The 21029-nt window shown below is 38.3% G+C and overlaps 2 protein-coding genes across 2 annotated transcripts; one reads left to right on the forward strand and one right to left on the reverse strand.

Moving 5' to 3' along the window:
- The first annotated feature begins 1530 nt into the window (after positions 1-1530).
- Positions 1531-5381, forward strand: LOC103363331 (15-hydroxyprostaglandin dehydrogenase [NAD(+)]-like). The gene is made up of 7 exons (XM_008290045.1): positions 1531-1634; positions 2377-2500; positions 3090-3196; positions 3313-3409; positions 3534-3610; positions 3725-3882; positions 4339-5381. The coding sequence occupies exons 1-7, from the start codon at positions 1542-1544 to the stop codon at positions 4454-4456; spliced, it is 774 nt and encodes a 257-aa protein (XP_008288267.1). The 5' UTR covers positions 1531-1541; the 3' UTR covers positions 4457-5381.
- Positions 5382-6347: 966 nt separating this feature from the next.
- LOC103363332 (15-hydroxyprostaglandin dehydrogenase [NAD(+)]-like) lies at positions 6348-14256 on the reverse strand. Its single transcript, XM_008290047.1, has 7 exons — positions 14079-14256; positions 11857-11980; positions 11114-11220; positions 8714-8810; positions 8045-8121; positions 7043-7200; positions 6348-6937 (listed from the first exon to the last, which is right to left on the reverse strand). Exons 1-7 carry the CDS (start codon positions 14169-14171, stop codon positions 6817-6819), a joined length of 777 nt encoding a protein of 258 aa, XP_008288269.1. The 5' UTR covers positions 14172-14256; the 3' UTR covers positions 6348-6816.
- Between the last annotated feature and the right edge of the window lie 6773 nt (positions 14257-21029).

Consider the following 21029-nt stretch of genomic DNA (forward strand, 5'->3'; position numbering starts at 1 on the left):
AGTTTAGAAGATGGAGGTATGAATGCCATTGATTTTTCTGTCATGAATGGTGTGTTAAAACTGAAATGGCTTCATTCTTATACAACTCACAGAGACTCATTTTGGTTTGTCATTACTAATGCATTCTTTCAACCACTCGGTGGGATCGATCTATTTCTACGATGATTACTTTAAAAATAATGAACTAGGGTGTTCTCATGTCAAATTTGCCCGAGGTTAAACCGAGTTACATGTATTCTACACACGGTCTTTTCTATGAGCAATCTTTTCTCCATTGACAGCGTTGGCCAATGCATTTCGCCGTCACGACAGTCGCTGTGATCAAGGAGCAGAGGAAAGGCCGTGGGACGGGGTCCGAAAGCGCAGTCATACGAACGCCAAAGGACAGTTTTGATATCCAACCACAGAAGACAAAAGCAAATAAAGACAAAAATTAATTGGCTTACAGCAAAAGTGGACGCGCCGTCTGCAGCTACCAATCAGAGCCCGGGCCAAGGTCACATGATCACGACAAGTTTTTCGAGCTGCATACACACTCTTGTGGCCGGCGCCCCGCATACAGGAAGTGTAAAATTAGTAAACACGCATAAAGACTTATATTAAATCGGTTAATAATACAAATATTGTTAATATAGCAAAATAATATGAGCGTTATTATTTTGTTGTTGTTGTTGCTGTTATAATTCAAACTTAATTTTACATTTAAGAATTACTTTTATCTGGTCATTAGTGGGGCAGCGCCCCTGCGCCCTGTATTAACCAGCTGCCACTGATTGCCAATGACAGGGGGTAAGAGAGCAAAAGGTGACTGAATCAAGCAGTCTGGTAGACAACAAATGATAAGAGAATGAGGGGTCTGACAGAAAGTTACTAAAGGTAAGGGAATTATCAATAACAGTGAATGACACTAGGGGTAGGGGGTGTCTGTGCTACTTTCTTCATCACATTCTTTTATTGTTATTTGATCTGAAATATGGCTGCAATTGCATGTGCTGCAGCACTACTTAAAATTAGGATTGTCACTCAAGAATTAGTTCAATTGTTTGTTTGCACTTTGCAACATTTTGTTTCTCCCCAGTCCCTAAATATTGATTAGTATGAAACCAGCTGCAGGAATGTGTATTGTTTAACGTGTGTTTAACATGTGTAAATCCACTGTGTCCTCTTGCACATGCATGTTACAAAACAACCAGTCATCCACCCATGGGGGGGAAAAAAAGCTCCACAGCACAACTAGTGGCCAAAAACTCCACAGGATATTTTTTTAACATGAAATACTTCGGACAGAATTTGTATTCTCGATTTCTGTTAATTTTTCTGAACTTTGGCCACAAACCTCATTTGCCTGCACGAACAGAAATTTATTTACTTTGATTTTAAGGCGAATCAGTGCCTAAATGGCACTATACTGACATCAGTGTACCTGGTTAATGTTTAACTGTCAGTCTCTGACAGCTTGACATGGGGTGTATAAAAGGCGGCTGGTCTCCTGCAGGAATCACACAATCGTGTTCCACCTCTCTTGTTGTCAAACAGCTGAAATGGCCTTAAATGATAAAGTTGCAGTAGTAACTGGAGCAGCTCAGGGCATTGGAAGAGCAATAACGGAGATACTTTTGCAAAATGGTGCCAAGGTAAAGTATTACTTCACTTACTGTATGCTGTGCATTTTCATAGCATTACAGTTATAACAATGACAAAAGCATTTGTTTTGCTTTATATTGTTGGAATATTTAATTTTGTGAAAGGACTGATAGCTTATAATTGACACTAGCATCATTTAATGTGTGTCAATGTGTGAGTTGTGCTGATCTTAACAAGGGGAAAGAAGAATACATTCATGCCAGAGAGACCAAACTCAGGGAGGTTAAGCAAGGTCAGCTAGAAGGAATGCAGCCACACACACACACACACACACACACACACATACCTATCAGTATTTTGCACCCACAAACATACCATCCCCCTATAAGCTGACTGAGATTTTCTGAATCAGTAATGGATCCTTGATCAAGTAAAATATTATATTGCAGAATAAATAACACTAAATGAGAGAAGTAGTTTGTTTTCTATCTCAAAAGAACGAAAACGCCACAACAATATCCTGTAAAAAGATTAATTCCACTATATGTTTAGTAGTCTATGTACAGCTTACAGTGCATACAGTACACTATCACAATTTTTTATGGCCTAAAAAAGTGACACGAAAGTGATATCATATCTATAGAGTCTGCATTGAACCCAAAGCTACATTATAAAGTGTCAATGAATGTTGTTGAATGCAGACAACAGTGTTGCATTTTAATCTGCAGACTAAAAGTACAGCCACAACAAGCATGTTGTCCATAGCTCTTTGATGGACCTTCATCTGTACAGGTAGCCCTCCTGGATGTGAAGGAAACTGAGGCGAAAACGTTGAAGAAAGCTCTCGACAAACAGTACGGACAAGAGAAAAGTCTGTTCCTAAAGTGTAATGTTGAATCAGAGGAGCAGATCAAAGGTAACACACACACACACACACACACACACACACACAGTTTGCAAACATTTACATAACATGAAAAAACAACTGTAATGCTGAAGGACATTTAGAGAGGCTGATTGTAAACCAATAAAAAGGACATTTGAAGCTACAGACCATGACGCAGCCCATTTAGAACAGGATTAAAACCAGGAGTTATACAGTTTTGGTGAAGTGAAACATCTTTGTGGTATTTTGACCTGGAAAAAAATTCGAGACAGATTTTAGGGACACATAAGACTTTAATTCATTTGTTGAAAAGGTGCACAATATGGGGCATTTTTAAGGTTCAGGGAAGGTTGTGGTTGTATTAAATAAAATAAAGATTAGCAAGGGGGAAAAAAAAGAAAATGTGTTAACTGACATGGTGCATAGAAAATGTAAGCATTAATTAAATGATCAAACCTTGTTAGTGGGAGAAAAATACAGAAGAAAAACGTGTTTTGTTTTTGTGGCATCACTCTGGAAAAAAAACACTTTTGCTTCAAGATGGCACTTTTACATTTCTGTGAAGATGTCAACTTCGATGTGAAATGAAAAACTGACGGTGTCATCTTCTCCTTTGAAGCTGCCCTTCAGAGAACAGTAGAAACCTTCGGAGGGATTGACATCGTGTGCAACAACGCTGGCATCTTGAATGAGGGCGAGTGGGAGAAAACTGTCTCCATAAACCTCGTAAGAGCAGCTGACAGATCTCCAAGTGTTTTGATTCCCAAATGAACCCAGGATGCTTTTGTGTCAGTTCAGTGGAAGGTTGAAAGAGACGTGCATATTTCCACCCTGTGATGCAGGTGGGTCATATCAAGGTGGCGTTTTTGGCCCTGCAGCACATGAACAAGTTGACTGGAGGTCGGGGCGGAGTCATGGTCGGCACAGCATCTATGGCAGGTACAGACCACGTGGTGAACAGAAATGGCTGATAGCACTTAGAAGGAAAATGAGAAACTAGAGGGACCTCACTATTAATTAAAATTTTGACCCTGATGTCACGGATAAAACCTGCATCCCACAGGTCTGGGCCCATTTTTCACCTGTCCTGTGTATTCGGCCACGAAGCATGGCGTCGTGGGCTTCACTCGATCCATGGCGGTGAGAATACTATGCAGCTTAATGATACCAAAAATAACACATAACAACTTTAGTTTTATGTTTTGCTTGTGTTTTTAACTTGTGCTGAAGCATGTCTGTATGCGTCTTTTATAGATGGCCTCCACTGCCTCAGGCTACGGTATTCGCTTCAACGCAGTCTGCCCAGGTTTTGTCCAAACTGACCTTCAAGCCAACATTCCAGTCAACTTGGGACAATTCTCCCAGCTGCGTGATATAGCCAAGCAATTAGAGGAAAAAATGGGGATAATAACGTAAGTCTTTGCATAACTTTTAAAGCAAACGTTTCGCCTTTGTCTTTTTTTTATTTTTTATTTTTTTTAATGTTAACACCAGAATCTAATCTGTTTTTCTTAAGCCCATCTGTGAATATACAATAAGTTGCTCCCTATGTAAAACAGCTTTTAATGCTGTGGTGGAAGCATTTTCATTTTTTGTGTACACTTCAAAATTTGCATACGTATCATTTTCCAACCCCACTTGGTCGATTGAAAGATTAAAGTGGGTCGATTGTCATGTGAAGTAGAAATCTTTCCAAATAATATGTAATAAAATGTATTTTATTTTAGGCAAATCTGAGATGGTTGAGCAGAAATTGTGATGGATTTTAATGGAGCGTTCCAGTTGTATTGCAAGTCAAACTGCATGTAATTGCTAACAGATTTATTCTGTTAAACTGTTTTTTTTGTTTGTTTTTTTTAAAATTTCAGTCCATCTGTGGTCGCTGAGTGCGTCCTCGAGCTGGTGACAGATGAGACGAAGAATGGAGAGGCCATCTTGGTCAAACATAATGAGAAGACATACGTGCCTTTTCCCAACCCGATCTAGAAGCTCCTGGAAATGAGAAACTACAACACCATCATACAGAACCATGAACCAAGTCCAAACCAAGTCCCCTGTAAGAACCATGCAGTTAAGATGCTTCTCTTTGTGGATTTCATGTTAAATAAATCATCAAATTTCGAACAGACTTCTGTTCAATTCAGTCATCTGTTTTCTGGTTTTAGAGCCAATTACATTTAAGAACCTTAAAAAAAACAAACAAAACAAAACGATGTGACATGATAACAAATGTTAGCAAAGAAATCCCTTTTCATTAACTGGCCGTGACACAAAAACTACCAAAATACAAAGAACTTTGGGTATAAATGATGCTGTTTGTGTATCAGTTATTTGCAGATAAACAACACCTGACAGAGACAGGTAATCAGTTACAGGAGTTACTGGAGTTTTATTTGTTTACCTGCCAAAGTTCATAGTTTTATCCAGCCAGTTGTTTTATTCCCTCCGCCAGCTTTGATCAGATCATAAAGAGGCAGCACAGACAAATTAAACATTATCCTGGAAGCACCTGGACTATAATATTCTAAGATAATAATACTCCAGCAGTTTTATTAATTTTGCTCCTGATCTTCCAGCAGCTTTACATCTATTCTGACAAAGCTAATAATGTCCGTTTTTTTGATGGCATTGTTGGAAACGTGTTCACTCAGTTACATGTTATTAAGGTCACAGTTAAAGGCGCTGTTGCACTGGGTGACATTATGACAGTAATTTTATTGACATTGCATTTTAAAAACAAAGTACTTCGACTGAAAGAGCAAAAGCAGGACGTACAGAAGGCAAAAGGCAGGCACCAAGGCCAAACAAAGCAGGGCAAAATAAAAGAGAAATTACAATAAAAATTAAAACAAGAAGATAAAAGATGCAACAATACATCATGTCAGTAATAATAAACATAAAGTAATAAAAACCCTAATAAAAGATATGTTTTCACATGAAAGCAAGTCTAAAGTCTAAAAATTTGCTTTAAGAGGTCATTTGAAAGAAGTCACAGAATTTGAAAATATTAGTTTACGGGTCCCATCATGCTTGTTTGCTTGGTTTTATATAAATATATATTCTATTTCTGTTGAACCACAATTCAAAAGCAATGTCATGATTTTCATAAAATTTTTTATTTATTATTACTTTTGTCAATTTCAACTTATTTCAGTGACAGCTGGTTTTTTTCCTTCTTTAGTAGGGGGGTATGAATACATTTGAAGACCACTGTATGTACTGGCTGATCAGACCAGTTCCACACAATAGGGGGAACATACAACACCTACACCTAAACTAACGACAAAAAGCACAAAACAGTACAACTGGTCTGATTAATCAAAATAATAATAGTAAACAACCACAAAATATAACTAATTACCCAACACAAATCAAATGAGTAAAGTAATATTTAAATCAAATATACCCTGTCCACCCTTTGAAGCGGCAGCCACTTGGTACGGTCTGATTGGCAGCTCTGGTAGTACAACTTCAACTAAACAATGCTGAACATTACAAAAGTTAACTAAATGTGTGGGTTACAAACAGAACTCAAGTGCTTCAACATGGGTTAAAAAAGCAAGTGTGTTGTTTGAAATGATAAATTGTGTTATTTATGGGGTTTTGTACGTGCAATAGAAGTTTAGGTGGTGCAAATTTAAAGTGGTTACTGGGGTAACCGATAGTCATGGTTGGGACGGCTCCAAGTGCGGCAACTTTCCTCGTTGCTAAAACATGGAAATTATCTACACAATACAACTCCTGGACAACATGTGTCTAAATTTCATTTTTCAATAAAATCACAAAGAACTAGACTCTGAATCTACTTTCATGATGTAAAAAAGCAACAAAATGACATAATTCCATAGAAAACACAAAATTTCTCTCCTTTTTTTAAAAAATTGAGTGGTTGAAACAGTTAAATTCAAACTTGATTTTATAAATGAACTGACCCATTAGGATGGGTGCATTTTTCAGCTAAAGAGCAGCACCTGATGGTCAACACACAACGTTGCAGTTTTGTCTTTTTGTAAATTTTCAAATGTCCCACCTTCAGTTTGCACAATATCACCCTAACATGTGCAGATCCACATGTTTACACACATGTGAACACATTTTCTGTACTTTAGCAAAAGTGTTGATTGATATTTAGCAGTTCTATAACTCGAAAATTTACAAAAAACAGTAAAGAAGCAAATTGCCGATGTTCAAATTAATGAGGATGTTTTTATGTACAACATCTCGACAACTCTTAAAGGTATTTAAGATGGAACTCCTCATCTGCTGCTCAGTTAAATTTCATACATGAAAAGACTGAGGAACATTGATTGCAGGATTCAGTCTGAGGGATGATATTCTGCCGAGAGCTACTGGGTGAAGGATGGAAAATTCACGTATTGCCTTCCTTTCTCAAACACCATGAGTGCTTCTCCATTTTTGGTGTCATCCGTCACCAGCTCGAGGAGGCACTCAGCCACGTCAGACACCCTGAATGAATAAAGTGAAGATGCATCAACAGCATACCGTAGAACAAACTCTAGCTGCTGTGAGGCTTCCTAAAACTTTAACAAAAAGACACATGCAGGGGCTTACTTTATTATCCCAATCTTGTCTATTAGCTGATGGGCTAAATCAGCCAGGTGGGAGAACTGTCCCAGTCTGGTAGTGATGTTGGACATGAGGTCAGTCTGGACGAAACCTGGGCAAAGGACGTTGATCCGTATTCCGTAGCCCGATGCAGCAGAGGCAGTCTGATAAAAAATGATTAGGCATCTTATTCTACTACATTTACATACCTTGATTTTAAAGCTGCATTTATTTATTTTTTGCAAACAAACAGCCCTGACAGCTCCTGACTGAGTCTTCATTGCTAACTTGTTAGCAGTGTTGCTTGTGCACTAATCCTGCAGACTCCTTAATCGCAATCTAAAATGACAACAGTGCATTTACTTATTAAATAGTTCACAGTAAATGTTTCTACTTTTTCTGAGTAGCTTGTAATGGAACTTGCTACTTAAGTGGCTGCAGCAAACGTGTATTTTCACTGTCTGTCGATTATTTTGTTGATGAAACAATTAGCTGCACAGTCTATAAAACGTCGATAAATAGTGAAAAGTGTGGACCACTGTGTCCCAAAGCTCAAGACGGCGTCCTCAAATGTCCTGTTTTCTCCACAACGCACAGATATTCCGTTTACTGTCACAGAGGAGGAAAGAAACCAGAAAATATTCACATTTATAAAGCTGGAGTGAGAGAATTTAGACTTTTTTTCCATTAAAAAAGAAAATTAAATCAGTTAATTGACTATTAAAACATTTAATTGATGTTGCTGTAGAACAGCTTTGAAGCAAAAATGTCTACTTTTCATGAAATGCCTGATTCCTCAATTCCTCTCAGCTTGTGTCTTTTTCTCCTTTCTGATCACGTCTGGTGGGAAGAATTAAGATGTGAGGAGAGGAGTTGAGGAAAGGAATTAAGGATGTACAAGAAATGAGAAGAGGAGTGTGACTTAACCTTCCAAACCAAAAACTATAAACTTGAGTTTTTCTGAAATCTTTTTCTCCCTGTACTTTGTCAGAGGGAATCTTTTCTTACCGCCATGGCTCTGGTGAAGCCGACCACTCCGCTCTTGGTGGCTGTGTAGACAGGACAGGTCGGCAAAGGACCGATACCTGCAGGACATGAGTGTTATTGGTCACCGTGAAGGTTCCTGTCAACACTCCCTCCAATTTTCATGCAAAATCTTTCAGTTTTATATGATAAGGTCGAGATCTGATGGCATTTCGTAGAGATCCAATGAGTGTGCTGTTACACATGGAGATCTTTCTGTTGCGTTGCAAAAATGGTGCCAAGGTATTGCCAAATGGCCAAGATAAAGATTGTTTATAGTACATTAAATGATAAAAAAAAAATCTGAATTCTTTTTAAAACTTTTATTACAAGATGCTGCTTATATACAAAATATAAAGATGTATATTTTTCCAATCTTCACTGCTTAAATGTGTATTTATTCATGCTATTGGCTGTGTACAGACTTTTTTTCTTCCAGACTGCCTGTACAACATTTCAAATACTAATAATATTGTCATCAAAATGTTTTTTCTGCTGTACTTGCTGACTCTTCCTTTAAACATGCAGTGAGAAATCATGAGGCAACACATAAAATTCCAAATTCACAAAACAAACTAAAAAAAGGCTGTCTCTGTCCAATATGTTTCTAAATTGATGCAAGGAATCCCATTACTTGTACATCGTGGTTTTTACCTGCCATGGATGCTGTGTTGATGATGACTCCTCCTCGACCTCCGCTCAACTTGCTCATGTGCTCCAGAGCCAAGTACGTCCCCCTGATAACGCCCATCTACAACACACAGTTTGGTTTGATGTATATTTGGTACAGCTAAAAATGATTTGTTTGCTGTCCATGAACATTTGCATGCAGTCATTTGTGCATCAAATGTTGTGAAATGAAACAGGAAGCATAATGCAGCTTAAGGCTGCTAAATTTAACTGTTAGGTTTCCAAATCATGTCGTGAGAATAACCGCTGAAAAAAATGTTCAGTTTGTGGCAGCAGTTCATGAATTCACGAGGCACAGCAAACACACCGATCTGCCACAACACTAAAACCACCTGCCTAATGTTGTGTAGGTGGCCCTTCTACAGCCAGAACAGCTCTGAGGTTGATGCCTGGAGTCAGTGCCTGCATTAGGTACCAAGACATCATTGAGGCAGATTCTTTAAGATTTAAGTCTCGGAAGTTGGATGGGACTTGTTTCTCCAGGACATCCCACAGATGCTCAATCGGATTGAGGCCTGGGGAATTTGGAGACCACGTCAACATCTTAAACTCTTCGTCATGTTCATAAAACCATCCCTGAACTGCGTTTGCAGACTGGCAGGACGTATTATCCTGCTGAAAGAGGCATCAGTGAATACAGCCAGCATGAAGGCATGTATGTAATCTGCAAAGTTGAAGTAGCTGTCATGTCCCCACATAAATCGAGGACCCAGAGTTTCCCAGCAGAACACTGCACAGGGCATCACACTGCTTTCACCTGCTTGCTTTCCTCTCAAAGTTCATTCTGCTGCCATCTCCTCCGGGTAAATGAAACAAACCCGAACTACCACATGATGCTCCATTGCTCCGTGGTCCAGCTCTAACGCTAAGATGCTCTATAACAGTGGACGGAGATCAGCATGGGCACTCTGACTGTTCTGTATCTACTGTCTCATATGCACCAAATGTGTCTTCTGACAAATTTCTATTATAGCAGCGTTAAGGTTTTCAGCAGTTTGTGCTACAGTAGCTCTTCTGTGGGATCAGACCACATGGGCCTTCAGTCCCCACATCAGTGAGGTTCTGGGTGTGCATACAATACCATTTTTTGAGATAATACACATGTCAAGTAGTAGTACCTGATTGAACCATCAGGTGGAGTCTCTTATTGTTTAATACTGTTGCAACCTGAGGAGGCGGGCAGTTCTGTGTTTGCAAGGAGAGAGCATTATGGGAGTTTAGCTAGTAAAGGACCACCATGACAAAGGCTGTGTCCGATATCACCCACTATACCCTACACAGTGCACTATACAGAGTGTTCGTCACTTTGTCGTGCTGTCTGAATGTTAAGCTACAAATGTTACGCCCTATATAGTGCACTCACAATATCCAACAATGCACTGTGAAAAGTAACATACAGCCAATGGTCACACACCAAGCAACATCATGCATTGCGTGAAAGGAAACACAAACTAGATGAATGAGAACGCGAAAACTTGTCATTAAAATTGAAGTAATTTCCCGTTTATGTTTTGTTAATTTTATTTACCCGTTTCTTAGCTATGCAATAAACTGTGAATGTGATGTGTTTGTACTATGCTGCTACGGCACAAATAGCGGCTAGTGAGCAACGTAATTAATAGCTCAAGTAGCGTCCGAAATGTTAATTTGCCGAGGTGCTCATTACATAGTTCATTATATAGTGATCCCTGTATAGTGAGTAGGGAGTGAGTGGATGATTTCGGACACAACTAAAGTCTTCTCTGAGAACCAATGACTTCCAGACTATGAACTGACACATAGCCAAAATGGAGTACATCAGGATAATCATCAGGATAATCTTGTATCTTGATGGTGTCGTTCATGCTGCTAGCTTCATAAATCACTGTCACAATGATTGGGCTTAGCTTCATACAGATGCTTATTTATAAATAATTACTGTCATTGGCCCAACTTAAGGATCAGGCTTGGGACAACCCTATCCATGACCCCGTTGCTGGTTCACCACTTGGACCATTTGGACCCATTTAGATGCTAACCATTGCGTATTGAGAACAACCCACAAAACCTCTGACCCACCTGTATAAGCATCATAGTTATTATGTTTAAAGTCGCTCTGATCCTTACTCATTTTCCATGCTTCCTGCACATACATTTCAATACTTCACTATTCTCTTGCTGCCTTCTAAATCCCTCCACTTAATAGATGCCATTGTGATGAGACAAGATAACGCTGTTCACTTCAGCTGTAAGTGTTTCAATGCTGCGACTGATCACTGTATAACGTGTTGTGTAGTTTCCCCTGATGGAAGTGCAGCAGCCCAGTGCAGGTAAGTGAAGCGTGATCCCAACCAGATGCAGTTTGCTTCTCTTTTTGCTTCTTACAAGGTTTATGGAGACAGTTTTCTCCCAAGTGCTCTCATTCAAGATGCCGGCGTTGTTGCACAGGATGTCAATTCCTCCGAAGGTTTCTGCAGTTTTCTGAAAGGCAGCTTGAGGGAAGAAAATAGAGTTAGCAGTTGTCTTTTCATTTCACAACCAAACCGACTTCTTCCTTCCACTTTTGAAATTTGGCATCATTCACCACAAAGCTGCAGCGATTAGTCAATGAATCAGACTTTTTTTTTTCAAGAGTAAATGGCCCAAACTCCAAACTTCTCAAATCTGACCAGTTGCTGTTATTTCACTCTTCTGACAATAAACTAAATGTCTTTCCAGTTTTACTTGTTTGTTAAAGGAAACAAGACATTTGAAAACCATTAACATTGTGTTTTTTCTTCTCTCTATTGTTCATTGTCACCACTTCAGACCTGTAAACTATTTCTACTCTTGCTCTTTCACTATAATCAGAGTAACTGTACACCTGAGTTATAATTTCATGGGGTGTTGTCTCATCCTGGTAATAAATGCCACCTGATAGGATTAGTTCAAGACAAAATGTTTGAGTTTGTGAGCTTCCTGGTGTCTGACGAACATCTGCTGACTGGAACAAAAACGAAATTCCATTAAGACACTGTGGGATTGATTAGCCTCATGTGGTTTTGGGCATGTTCGTTTCAGAGTGCAGCTGTTTTCCTCTCTTCAGCTCCATTTCCATACTTTGTTTTTTCACAATGTGAGTGCATTACCTTTGATCTGCTCCTCTGATTCAACATTACAGCTCAGAAACAAAGTTCTGTCTGCTCCGTATTGTTTGTTCAGCTCTTCCATTAAACTCTCTCCTGCAGTTTTATTCACATCCAGGAGGGCTACCTGGGCATGTAAAAGGGCAGATCAGACAATCAGTTGCCAGTTTGGTAGGTACACTTACCTACAAAATGCAGTGTAATCCAGCAGTCCTTTTTGTTTCACAAAGACTGATTGACATTTAACTGACAAACAACTGTAGATCAGTTGTTCTACTCAATCTCTCAAATACCATTCATTGAATTCATTGAATGCGCTGTCATGTTGTAAATAGTTTCCACTTTATTTAAAAGCAAGTCTCTGCACATCAACAGTAGAGTGGGAGGAGAATCTGGGCTGGATATATTATGCAATCCTACAGATTTTAACCTCATATAGTCATTATCAGGGAGTACATTGCAAACACTGGCCTGTCCCTCTGTAGATAAAACATCTATGTGTACTTTGTACATATTGGCTTGTACAAGGTCTCAATTTTGCAGCACTGAAGCTCAAGGTCGTGCTTTTTTTTTGCAGCTGTTTGAGGAAAAGCTCAGTGTTGGACAGTATAATCATTCAAATCCTCAGTTCTGCCTAAAAAAATGTACAGTAAAAACATTTCAACATATTTTTGATAGAAATCAACTTATAATGTCCAGTTACTCAATGGAAATGAATAAGACACAAGAAATAGCCAATTCCTACAACTTACAGACTTTTCTTTACTTTTTATGCAAAAATAATTTGAAAGTAAAAAAATTAAGGCCTTAACTAACCCCCCGTTGTACGTTTTCCCCTTTTTTTTGCTTTTCAGCGTTGTATTATAGTCTATTTATGTATGTTTTTTTGGACAATATTTTCCAAAAAAACAAAAAATAAAGATTCTTTCATACCAAAGTGAAAACCGATTCCACAAAGCAATATCAACATAAAAGGTAAAATATTTTTGAAAATGATCCCTGAAACATTCACCCCCTTGACATCTAAGCCACATAACTAGTAAAATGGAGAACATCTGAGTGCAGTAAATGTGTCTCAAGTGATTGTAGTGAAGAGACGCCTCATCTGGAATTTCCAGTCACTGCTGAATCACTACTTCTGGCTATAACTAGACAAAAAAACCAAACATTTCAAGCAACTGAATGAAAATGTTATTGAAAAACACAAGTCAGAGGATGGAAAAAGTCACTGAACATTCCTTGGAGTACAGTTACATCCATCAATAGGAAATGGAAGGTATTTAGCACATGTGTAAATCTGCCTAGAGCAGGACGTTTTCAAAAACAGAGTGACTGTAGAAGAAAGAGAGCAGTGAGTGAGGCCACCAAGACATCTGTGACTCCTCTGATATAGTTACAAGCTTCAACGGCTGAGATGAGAGAGACCGTGAGAACAAAAACTGTTGAACTGCCGTTCTTCACTGGTCAGATATTCACAGGATAGTGGCAAAGAGAAAGACACTGTTGAAAAATGCTCTACTGAAGATCAACAAAGTATGAGGAAATACTGGATGCAGTCTGTAAGAGAGCTGCGATTTGGGAGAAGATTAGTTTACCAAGAAGACAATGACCAAAACCATCCACCCAAAGCTACACAGAAATGGTCTAAAGGCAGCAACATGAATGTTTTTTAGTTGCCGAGGAAGTGCCCAGACTTTAAGAGAAATTGTGGCCGGTCATGAAAATAGTTGTTTGTGCACAAATCCCTGTGTAACCTAACAGCTTGAGCAGTTTTGCAGAGAAGAATGGGGGTGAAATTGTCCAGATGTGCACAGCTGATCTATCCAAACAGGCTCAATGACAGAACTGCCTTCTACAAAGTACTGACTTGAAGGAGGCAAATACTTATGCAATCACTTAATTCATTGACATTATTTTGCAGGAATCTGTTTTCACTTTGACATGAACAAATCTTTTTAGGGGTAAACTGTTGTCGGAAATAAATAAAGGAGGAACACTTCCAAAGGAGCAGAGACACTCACTTCAAACATGAGCATGTGTGAAGTTATTTTCCTCCACTCACTACAGATTTAATTAAATTCTGCTGTGACACCGCTACTTGTTTGACCCTTTTCTCGCTTCTTAATACAGAAACCTGTTGTCTGATTACCAGTCAAACTACATGTAACCCTGCATGGACCCACAATAATCACACAAACAACAGAGCTGCGTTGTAGAAACTCTACCTGAGCACCGTTTTGCAGAAGGATCTCCGTTATTGCTCTTCCTATTCCCATCGCTGCTCCGGTCACCACTGCACTTTTACCGTTTAACGCCATTTCTCAGAAAGAAGAAAAAGAAACAGGAAGAGGTCAGCTTCAGGATGCCCGCAAGGAATGAAAGCAGCAGAATGCAGACGGTGGATGTGTTTGTGGGGAACACCGCCCATCTGGAGGACAGCACGGCGGGTCGGGGCACGCTGAGGGGCGAGGCTTCGGCTCAAACTGCAACTTTTTTACCGCTAAAGTCAAATAATGTGTTTCTCTTTGGAGGCAGAAGCGATATTAAAGCAATTTAAAATCCAAGTGGAACGAATACAACTCGGTGTGCAGTCAGAAATTAAGCGAGTTAATCCTCCTTCCTCAAATCCTCACTCTGAGGCAATCTAAAAAGCGTATTTGTGGGTTATTTGTGTGCCGAAGTTCAGAGTTTTTACCTGTTATTCTGCTGATATATTAATTGTTTCGTTAAACTGTCTCTGTTTCTGTAAATCGCCCATGCAGCGTACAATTGCAGTATTTTTGAATGGAGTTTGGAGAAATGGCACGGAGGTCAGAAGTTTCCTTTCCAAAGTTCTTTCTCTGAATCCTGATGGAGGTGAGTGTGGCCTCTAGATGGAGACAGAGAGCTGTGTGACTTGTGGACTCATACCTATGAGATACAGTTGAGCCAAAAATGTAATTATACTCATGCTAAATTTGGATTTACAGTAATATTTTTTATTTGGTCGCTAGGTTTCTTCTGGCTGGAAAGGACACGACGAAGAAACAAAAGATGGTAAGATGTTGTATTAGAAGTTTTTCTGATGAATTTGAACTATATCCCTTTTACATTTGCACTAAAAATGCAATGTCCAAAATGTTTCATACTCTTTCTCAATAATCAGTGATATCATCTTTATCTGGCACCACATAATCAAGCTGTTCTTCACCTCTGGGATTTTGGACCACTCCTCTTTTTTGCGATGGTCTTCAGGTCTTTGAGCTTCCTTCTATAGGTTCTTGATGGGATTCAGTTCTGGATTCTGGCTCGGCCTCTTGTAACTATTTCTTCACCTCTTTGGCTGTATGTTTCAGGTCGTTGTCTTCTTGAAAGATTTAATGCTGCAAAGTTTTTTGATGTTTTCCTCCACAATCTCAATGTGGTCCTCTTTTATAGTGTTGAGCTGCCCATCAGGTGAAACCGAACCACAAAGCATTACTTCCACCATGTTTGACTGTGGGAATGCTGTTCTTGAGGTTTAAAGCTTCTCCTTTTTTTAACCAAACAAAACTGCATCCAAACAAACTCCACTTTCGACTCATCTGACCACAAGGCTTCACATTATCATATGAAAGTCTTCATACAGAGGAGCTTTTTGTGTCCTGGAGAAATAAGGTCCTCCTTGGTTCTTGGTTCAGTGTCTGCTGGAGTTTCTGATTGAGATGTTGTTTCTACCACTGCTGGCATTAGTCATAATGGTTTTCCTGGTGATTCATGGATTCCACCGTTCTTGCCAGTGCAGAGGTCATATTTTGACTTCAAACCTCGACCTTTGAGATTTGTCATGGCGTGGAACTCCTTGTACTGTTTGATTCTACTTTGCACTGCGGACTCTGGCACTTGAAAACACTTGGATATGGCTTTTATAGCCTTTGTCAATGCTGGGAGCCACCACAATGTGCAACTCTTTCTCTGAGTAATGAACCTTAATCGCAGTAAGCTCTTTGGTTTTAGCAGCAACTTGCAGTTGACTTGACACTGAACAAAGAATCACTGCATCAGCATCGATTAATGAATAAGACTACTCTAAAACATGGTAGAAACGACCAGGACCACTGTGAATGGAATAGAAGCTGGATTTTTATTACTATTTTTGTCAATTTTAAGGGGTATAAATAGTTTTGAAGTGGCAATTTTACTATTCAGGCTGTAAAAACATAGAACAATTTTTAATTCATCATTAACACAGTGCCTCACCATCTTTTCTCACTTGTTTATGTCATATTATGTTTTATTTACTTCCTTATTTGTTATTATTATTATGTCACAAGAAGAAACATCCATCATCTAGACACCACTTAATCCTCACGAGGGTCATGGGGGGCTGGAGTCTATCCCTGCTGACTTAGGGCGAAGGTAGGGGACACCCTGGACACACTTCAAGACAGACAACCAAGCACACTCACATTCACACATACGGACAATCTAGAATCACCAATTAACCTCAACATGTTTTTGGACTGTGTGGGTGGAAGCCGGAGAACCCGGAGAGAACCCACACTGCACGGGGAGAACATGCAAACTCCACGCAGAAAGATTCCGGTGCCCCCACCGGGACGCGAACCAGCAACCTTCTTGCTGCGAGGCAACAGTGCTACCAACTCGCCACCCTGCAGCCCAAGAAGAAACATATTAGTTAAATACAAATTGATTATAAATCCAAATTTGGCATTAATATGAGTAATTTGGTCTTAACTCTACCTTATCATCAGTTGGACTGTTAGCTAAACAATAAAACACTGAGAATCTCAATGACACTGGAGTGATTTTTGTCGAGTTTAAATTATTTTTGCCTATCTTTTTGAAAAAAAAAATCTTTAAAAGAAAGTAATGGAGAGTTGAATCTCACAGTTGAAGGCCTTTTAAGGTCTTTTAATGACTTGCTTACATCCATGCAGCATGTACAGGATGAATTCATGTGAACTGCATAAAGCAGTTTCAGTTTTTAGTGGAGTTTAAGCAGCAGCAGCAGCAGCAGCAGCAGCAGCACTATCAGCTGGCCTCAGGTTTGACCCGCCCTGATAGCTGAGCCTCTCTGACAGACAGAACTCTGCTGCTTTATGCTGGTTAGTGATAGCTGAGTGCTGGTGGCTTGAAATGAGTGGAGGAAGCTGACAAAGTTACTATAGAGAAGTTGAAGGTCGCCTGATGTCAAATGCACTTAAAAAGAATTATTATTACCATCTAATGATATAATACTGAGGTGAGATTTAAAGGTCTCACTTGACCCGGTTTGGTCATCACAAGTCCTAAAGTTTGAGCAGAACCCCAGTCTGAAGCCCCGGGAGGTCGAATGGACCAAGATGAAAAAAGTAAAATTAACTAAAAGGGTTTTGAATTCAAGCTTAGAATTTTGAACTAATGATACAGCTTCTTGGCCTCAACATGTGTGAGAAACAGGACAGCTTTTTAAAAAGTCAGTAAAATACAATAGAAGAAGCAGATTCAGTAACATATTCACAATTCTGATGCATCCATTTGTTACACTTCTAGCACAAACTCAGAAAAAAAGATCTGTTTATCTTTTCTAACAGCTGCTATTTGTTACCAAAACTAACTGAGTAGTGTGAAATATATTTGTTCGTTGATAGCATAGCCAGAAACAAATCAGCTTAGTACTGAGCCTAAGATGACTTTGGTTGAAATATAAATTCACATATTTTATAATTTACATCATAAATACTTTCTAATAATAAAGAGCATTTACAATTTGGTTTTAAATGTACCCCAGAGAGTGAAAAACCTTTCAAGTAAAAATAAGTAATTTAACGAGGTTTATCTCTAAATCTAAGTACAAGCAAAACAAACGTTCAAAGAAAGCTTGCTAACAAAATCATGTTTTATTCCTCACTCATCTGTTTTTTAGTGCAATTGCAGTTAAAAGTTAGGTTTCAGCATTGTCAAAGTACAAGTTGATTCCCTGTTTTCAAAATGAACATGATGTCTGAGTTTTGTATCTACATCAACAAACATCTTATCAAAAACACTAGAATTACCAGCTGGTGGTTTAAAGCCTCCACTAACCAGCTCAGTTCCAGTTTACGTCCACATTTGTCCAGATTTAACCTTTGACCTTTTGCATACAGTACACAATTTTTTATTAGTTTGTTTTTTTGTCCTTTCAGACATTTGTGTGAAATCTCATCACAATTAGTGCATCAATTCTTGACTGAACATTGTCACTTCATAGTAACTTTTTAACATTGAAATCTAATCAGTTCATACTTGAATCAAAGTGGAGGTTTGTGCCAAATTTGAAGAGCATTCAAGTGACAAATGAGAAGGACCTGACTGCATAAAGCCTCCGGCCTCGACTGTCATCGGTGCTGAGACATAAAAATGATTGAAATGTGCCTGCAACCTAAATGTCGAAACAGGAAGAACTGTAAAATGTAGCAGGTTTCCCTCGCTGCTGGTTTTTCCATTGGTTGCTCCACATTTTTTCTCTTAAAATATTCACCTTTTTGCGCTTTTAGCAGCTACTCAACTTATGAAAGAAGTGCTTACAGTAAGAGGCCACAGAAAGTCTGAAATATCTTACATAATTTAACTTCTTTTCTTGCACCTTCATGTCAAATATACAGCTACTGATTTTTGCCTGAACAGTAAAGCGCCACATTACAGTATTTTGTTTTGTTTTTCATAAATAAGCATGAAAAATAGTCTCACTGATTCGTAGTAAAACAGGATCATCTGAGTTCTTTTATTACTCCTGCAGCACTTGTCACTAAACATCCAGTAAATTACAATTATTGTACTTTAACTCACAGAATGAACCCACTCCTTCTATTGTGCATTTATACGTGTATAAAAGTTTTACAGGTGCACCTCCCTCTTTTCCTGCTACAGTAGCTACTTGCATATTAGTTTTTCCTCCCAGTAAGTGTGTGTTAGGACACCTCTTGCTTAAAGGGTTTTGATAAGCATACTTGGCGTGACTGTGCATGTTGCTGTAACCGTAGAACTCAGTGAATGTGGGATTCTGGTGAAAGACTTCTGTCACAACCACGAGAAATGTGCAGAAAAGTGTTGCAACAGAAGCTGACACACTGAATACTGATATGTCGTTTTGTTTTGTTCGGGCCCTACAGCAGCAGATATGGTTCTGTAAAAGTTTAAGGTCCCCCCCTGCCTTTCCTTTATTGCTAAGTCTTGGTTGCAGCAGAGGCTAATTGCTGTTTTGGTAGGAAGGAACCTCAGACGTTAATGTGAGATAATTGGACAGACTTCCTGAACAGCAGCAGCTCAGTAGCCAAATCTTTAACGTGGACAGTTTTCATGGATCCCACTGACACAGTGAGATACATTTTCAATTACTTCATTATTTTTATTGCTTATAACGGTTGCTGTATTTAAATTTAAATGTCAATTGTTCCTGATCGGTTGTGTCTGTGTGCACATAGAGTGTTTACATCAGCTTATATGTGTGTGTACAGTTGAATTCATCATCTTTAACTTAAAAGTGATTAAAGGTTTGGGACAGAAGAGTTTTTGTTGTGTCAGTCCAGCAGGACATATGAGTTAGAAACTGTAGAACTAATTGTATAGTTCACCAAAACTCACTCTGCGCTGACTTTTAATGATCTATAGATGAGTATTATAACAATGACTACACCATCCAGTAGTTTTACTTTGCTGCCCTCCTGAACTGCCACCAGGTGGAGCACACAGTTCCCACATGGTGATTCTGGGCCTTTTTCACTGAGCATCATCCCCACAGAAAGTTTTAACACATGAAGGCATTGTATGAGCATGTTTCCATCGACCTTTTTACCAGGAGCCATAGAATGTTATATATTGTGGGTTTTATTTTCCAACACATTGTCAGCATGAGTTCAGTTGATTTCTTTCTGGAAGGATGAACTTTGTCCACTGTTTCATGTTTGTGATGCTGCCGTCTGCATGTTGTACCAAGTGAGGTATTTTATTAGGACGCAGGGTAAACTATTAAGAAAAGCAGCTTTTGACTTAAATTGCTCTTTATTTTGTCTGTTTTCATGATGTTTTTCTCCTGCATATAAGCTCAGTAGCAGAATGCAGCACTGTGCTCAGTTACCTCTTGTTCACTGTTATGAAAACAGCTCCTGATGTGAAGAGAACAGTGACTTATTTCCTTATAATTCCTCCATTTTTTTGTATTTTCAATATCGCAATCTCCTTTTCTTTCATTATTTTTACATACAGATAGTACACTCTGAACAATATCCCTGTTTTAACAGTTGTATGACTATGTTTTAACAAAAATTGTCAACAGTGCAGCATTAACAGTGTGTTTCTGTTCACTTACTTTGGAATGTCAGTATTTTCAGGTCATGTAACCTGGAAAGTCAAATATGCAGATGTTTGTTAAATTCAGAGAGAACACAATGAATGAGCAAACTTAGAACAGGTTAGAAATGAAAAAATAACATTTCCCCTTAAGTTCAATATTTTTCCATAAATGTGAAAGATATAAATGTCAATAAAAATCTAATTATGTCACAGAAGATAAGTTGAAATATTATTTTTTTATTCTCACCGTAGGTACGTCATTAACTAATAATCATAAATAAAAATCTTACCTGTTTATTTACTTATCTAAGTCCTGGTAATGAGAGGTTGTTGGGGTTTTTTTGTGGTGTTTTATGGATTTGCTTAATAATTAATTAAAATAAATAATTAACATTTTCTATATATATATATATACTCCAGATATACAATTAAATAACCACAAATATATTTTTTTTATTATTGTTTTACCATTAAATAACAGATAAGTAATTGAATTATTTTTTATTTTATTTTATTTTGTTTTATTTTGGTACGCTATTACTTTATAGAAAATGTAATTTATTTTTCATAGATGCATTATTATGAAGCAGACAGTGTTCTGTTTTTTTTTTTGCTACAGATACCCTCTTAAAAACCAAAAAAAAATTCTAGTCTTTTGTTTGTTTTTTACTATAGAGTCACCATTAAAATACAGAACATGTCCTCTTTTATATTTATTTTTATTTGTTTCTTTAACTGAGGACACTGTGAATTATCAGAAAATGCTTTGATTTTATTTTTTCAATTATTGGACAAAGTTGATGAACTGCCAGTGCTTTTTTTTTTTTTTCACAGATTTATGTATGAGCGTCTATATTCTACTCATCATTCAGCCATTGTTTTAT

Source organism: Stegastes partitus, unplaced genomic scaffold (genome assembly GCF_000690725.1).
Source record: "Stegastes partitus isolate 25-593 unplaced genomic scaffold, Stegastes_partitus-1.0.2 Scaffold653, whole genome shotgun sequence".
Lineage (NCBI taxonomy): Eukaryota > Metazoa > Chordata > Actinopteri > Pomacentridae > Stegastes > Stegastes partitus.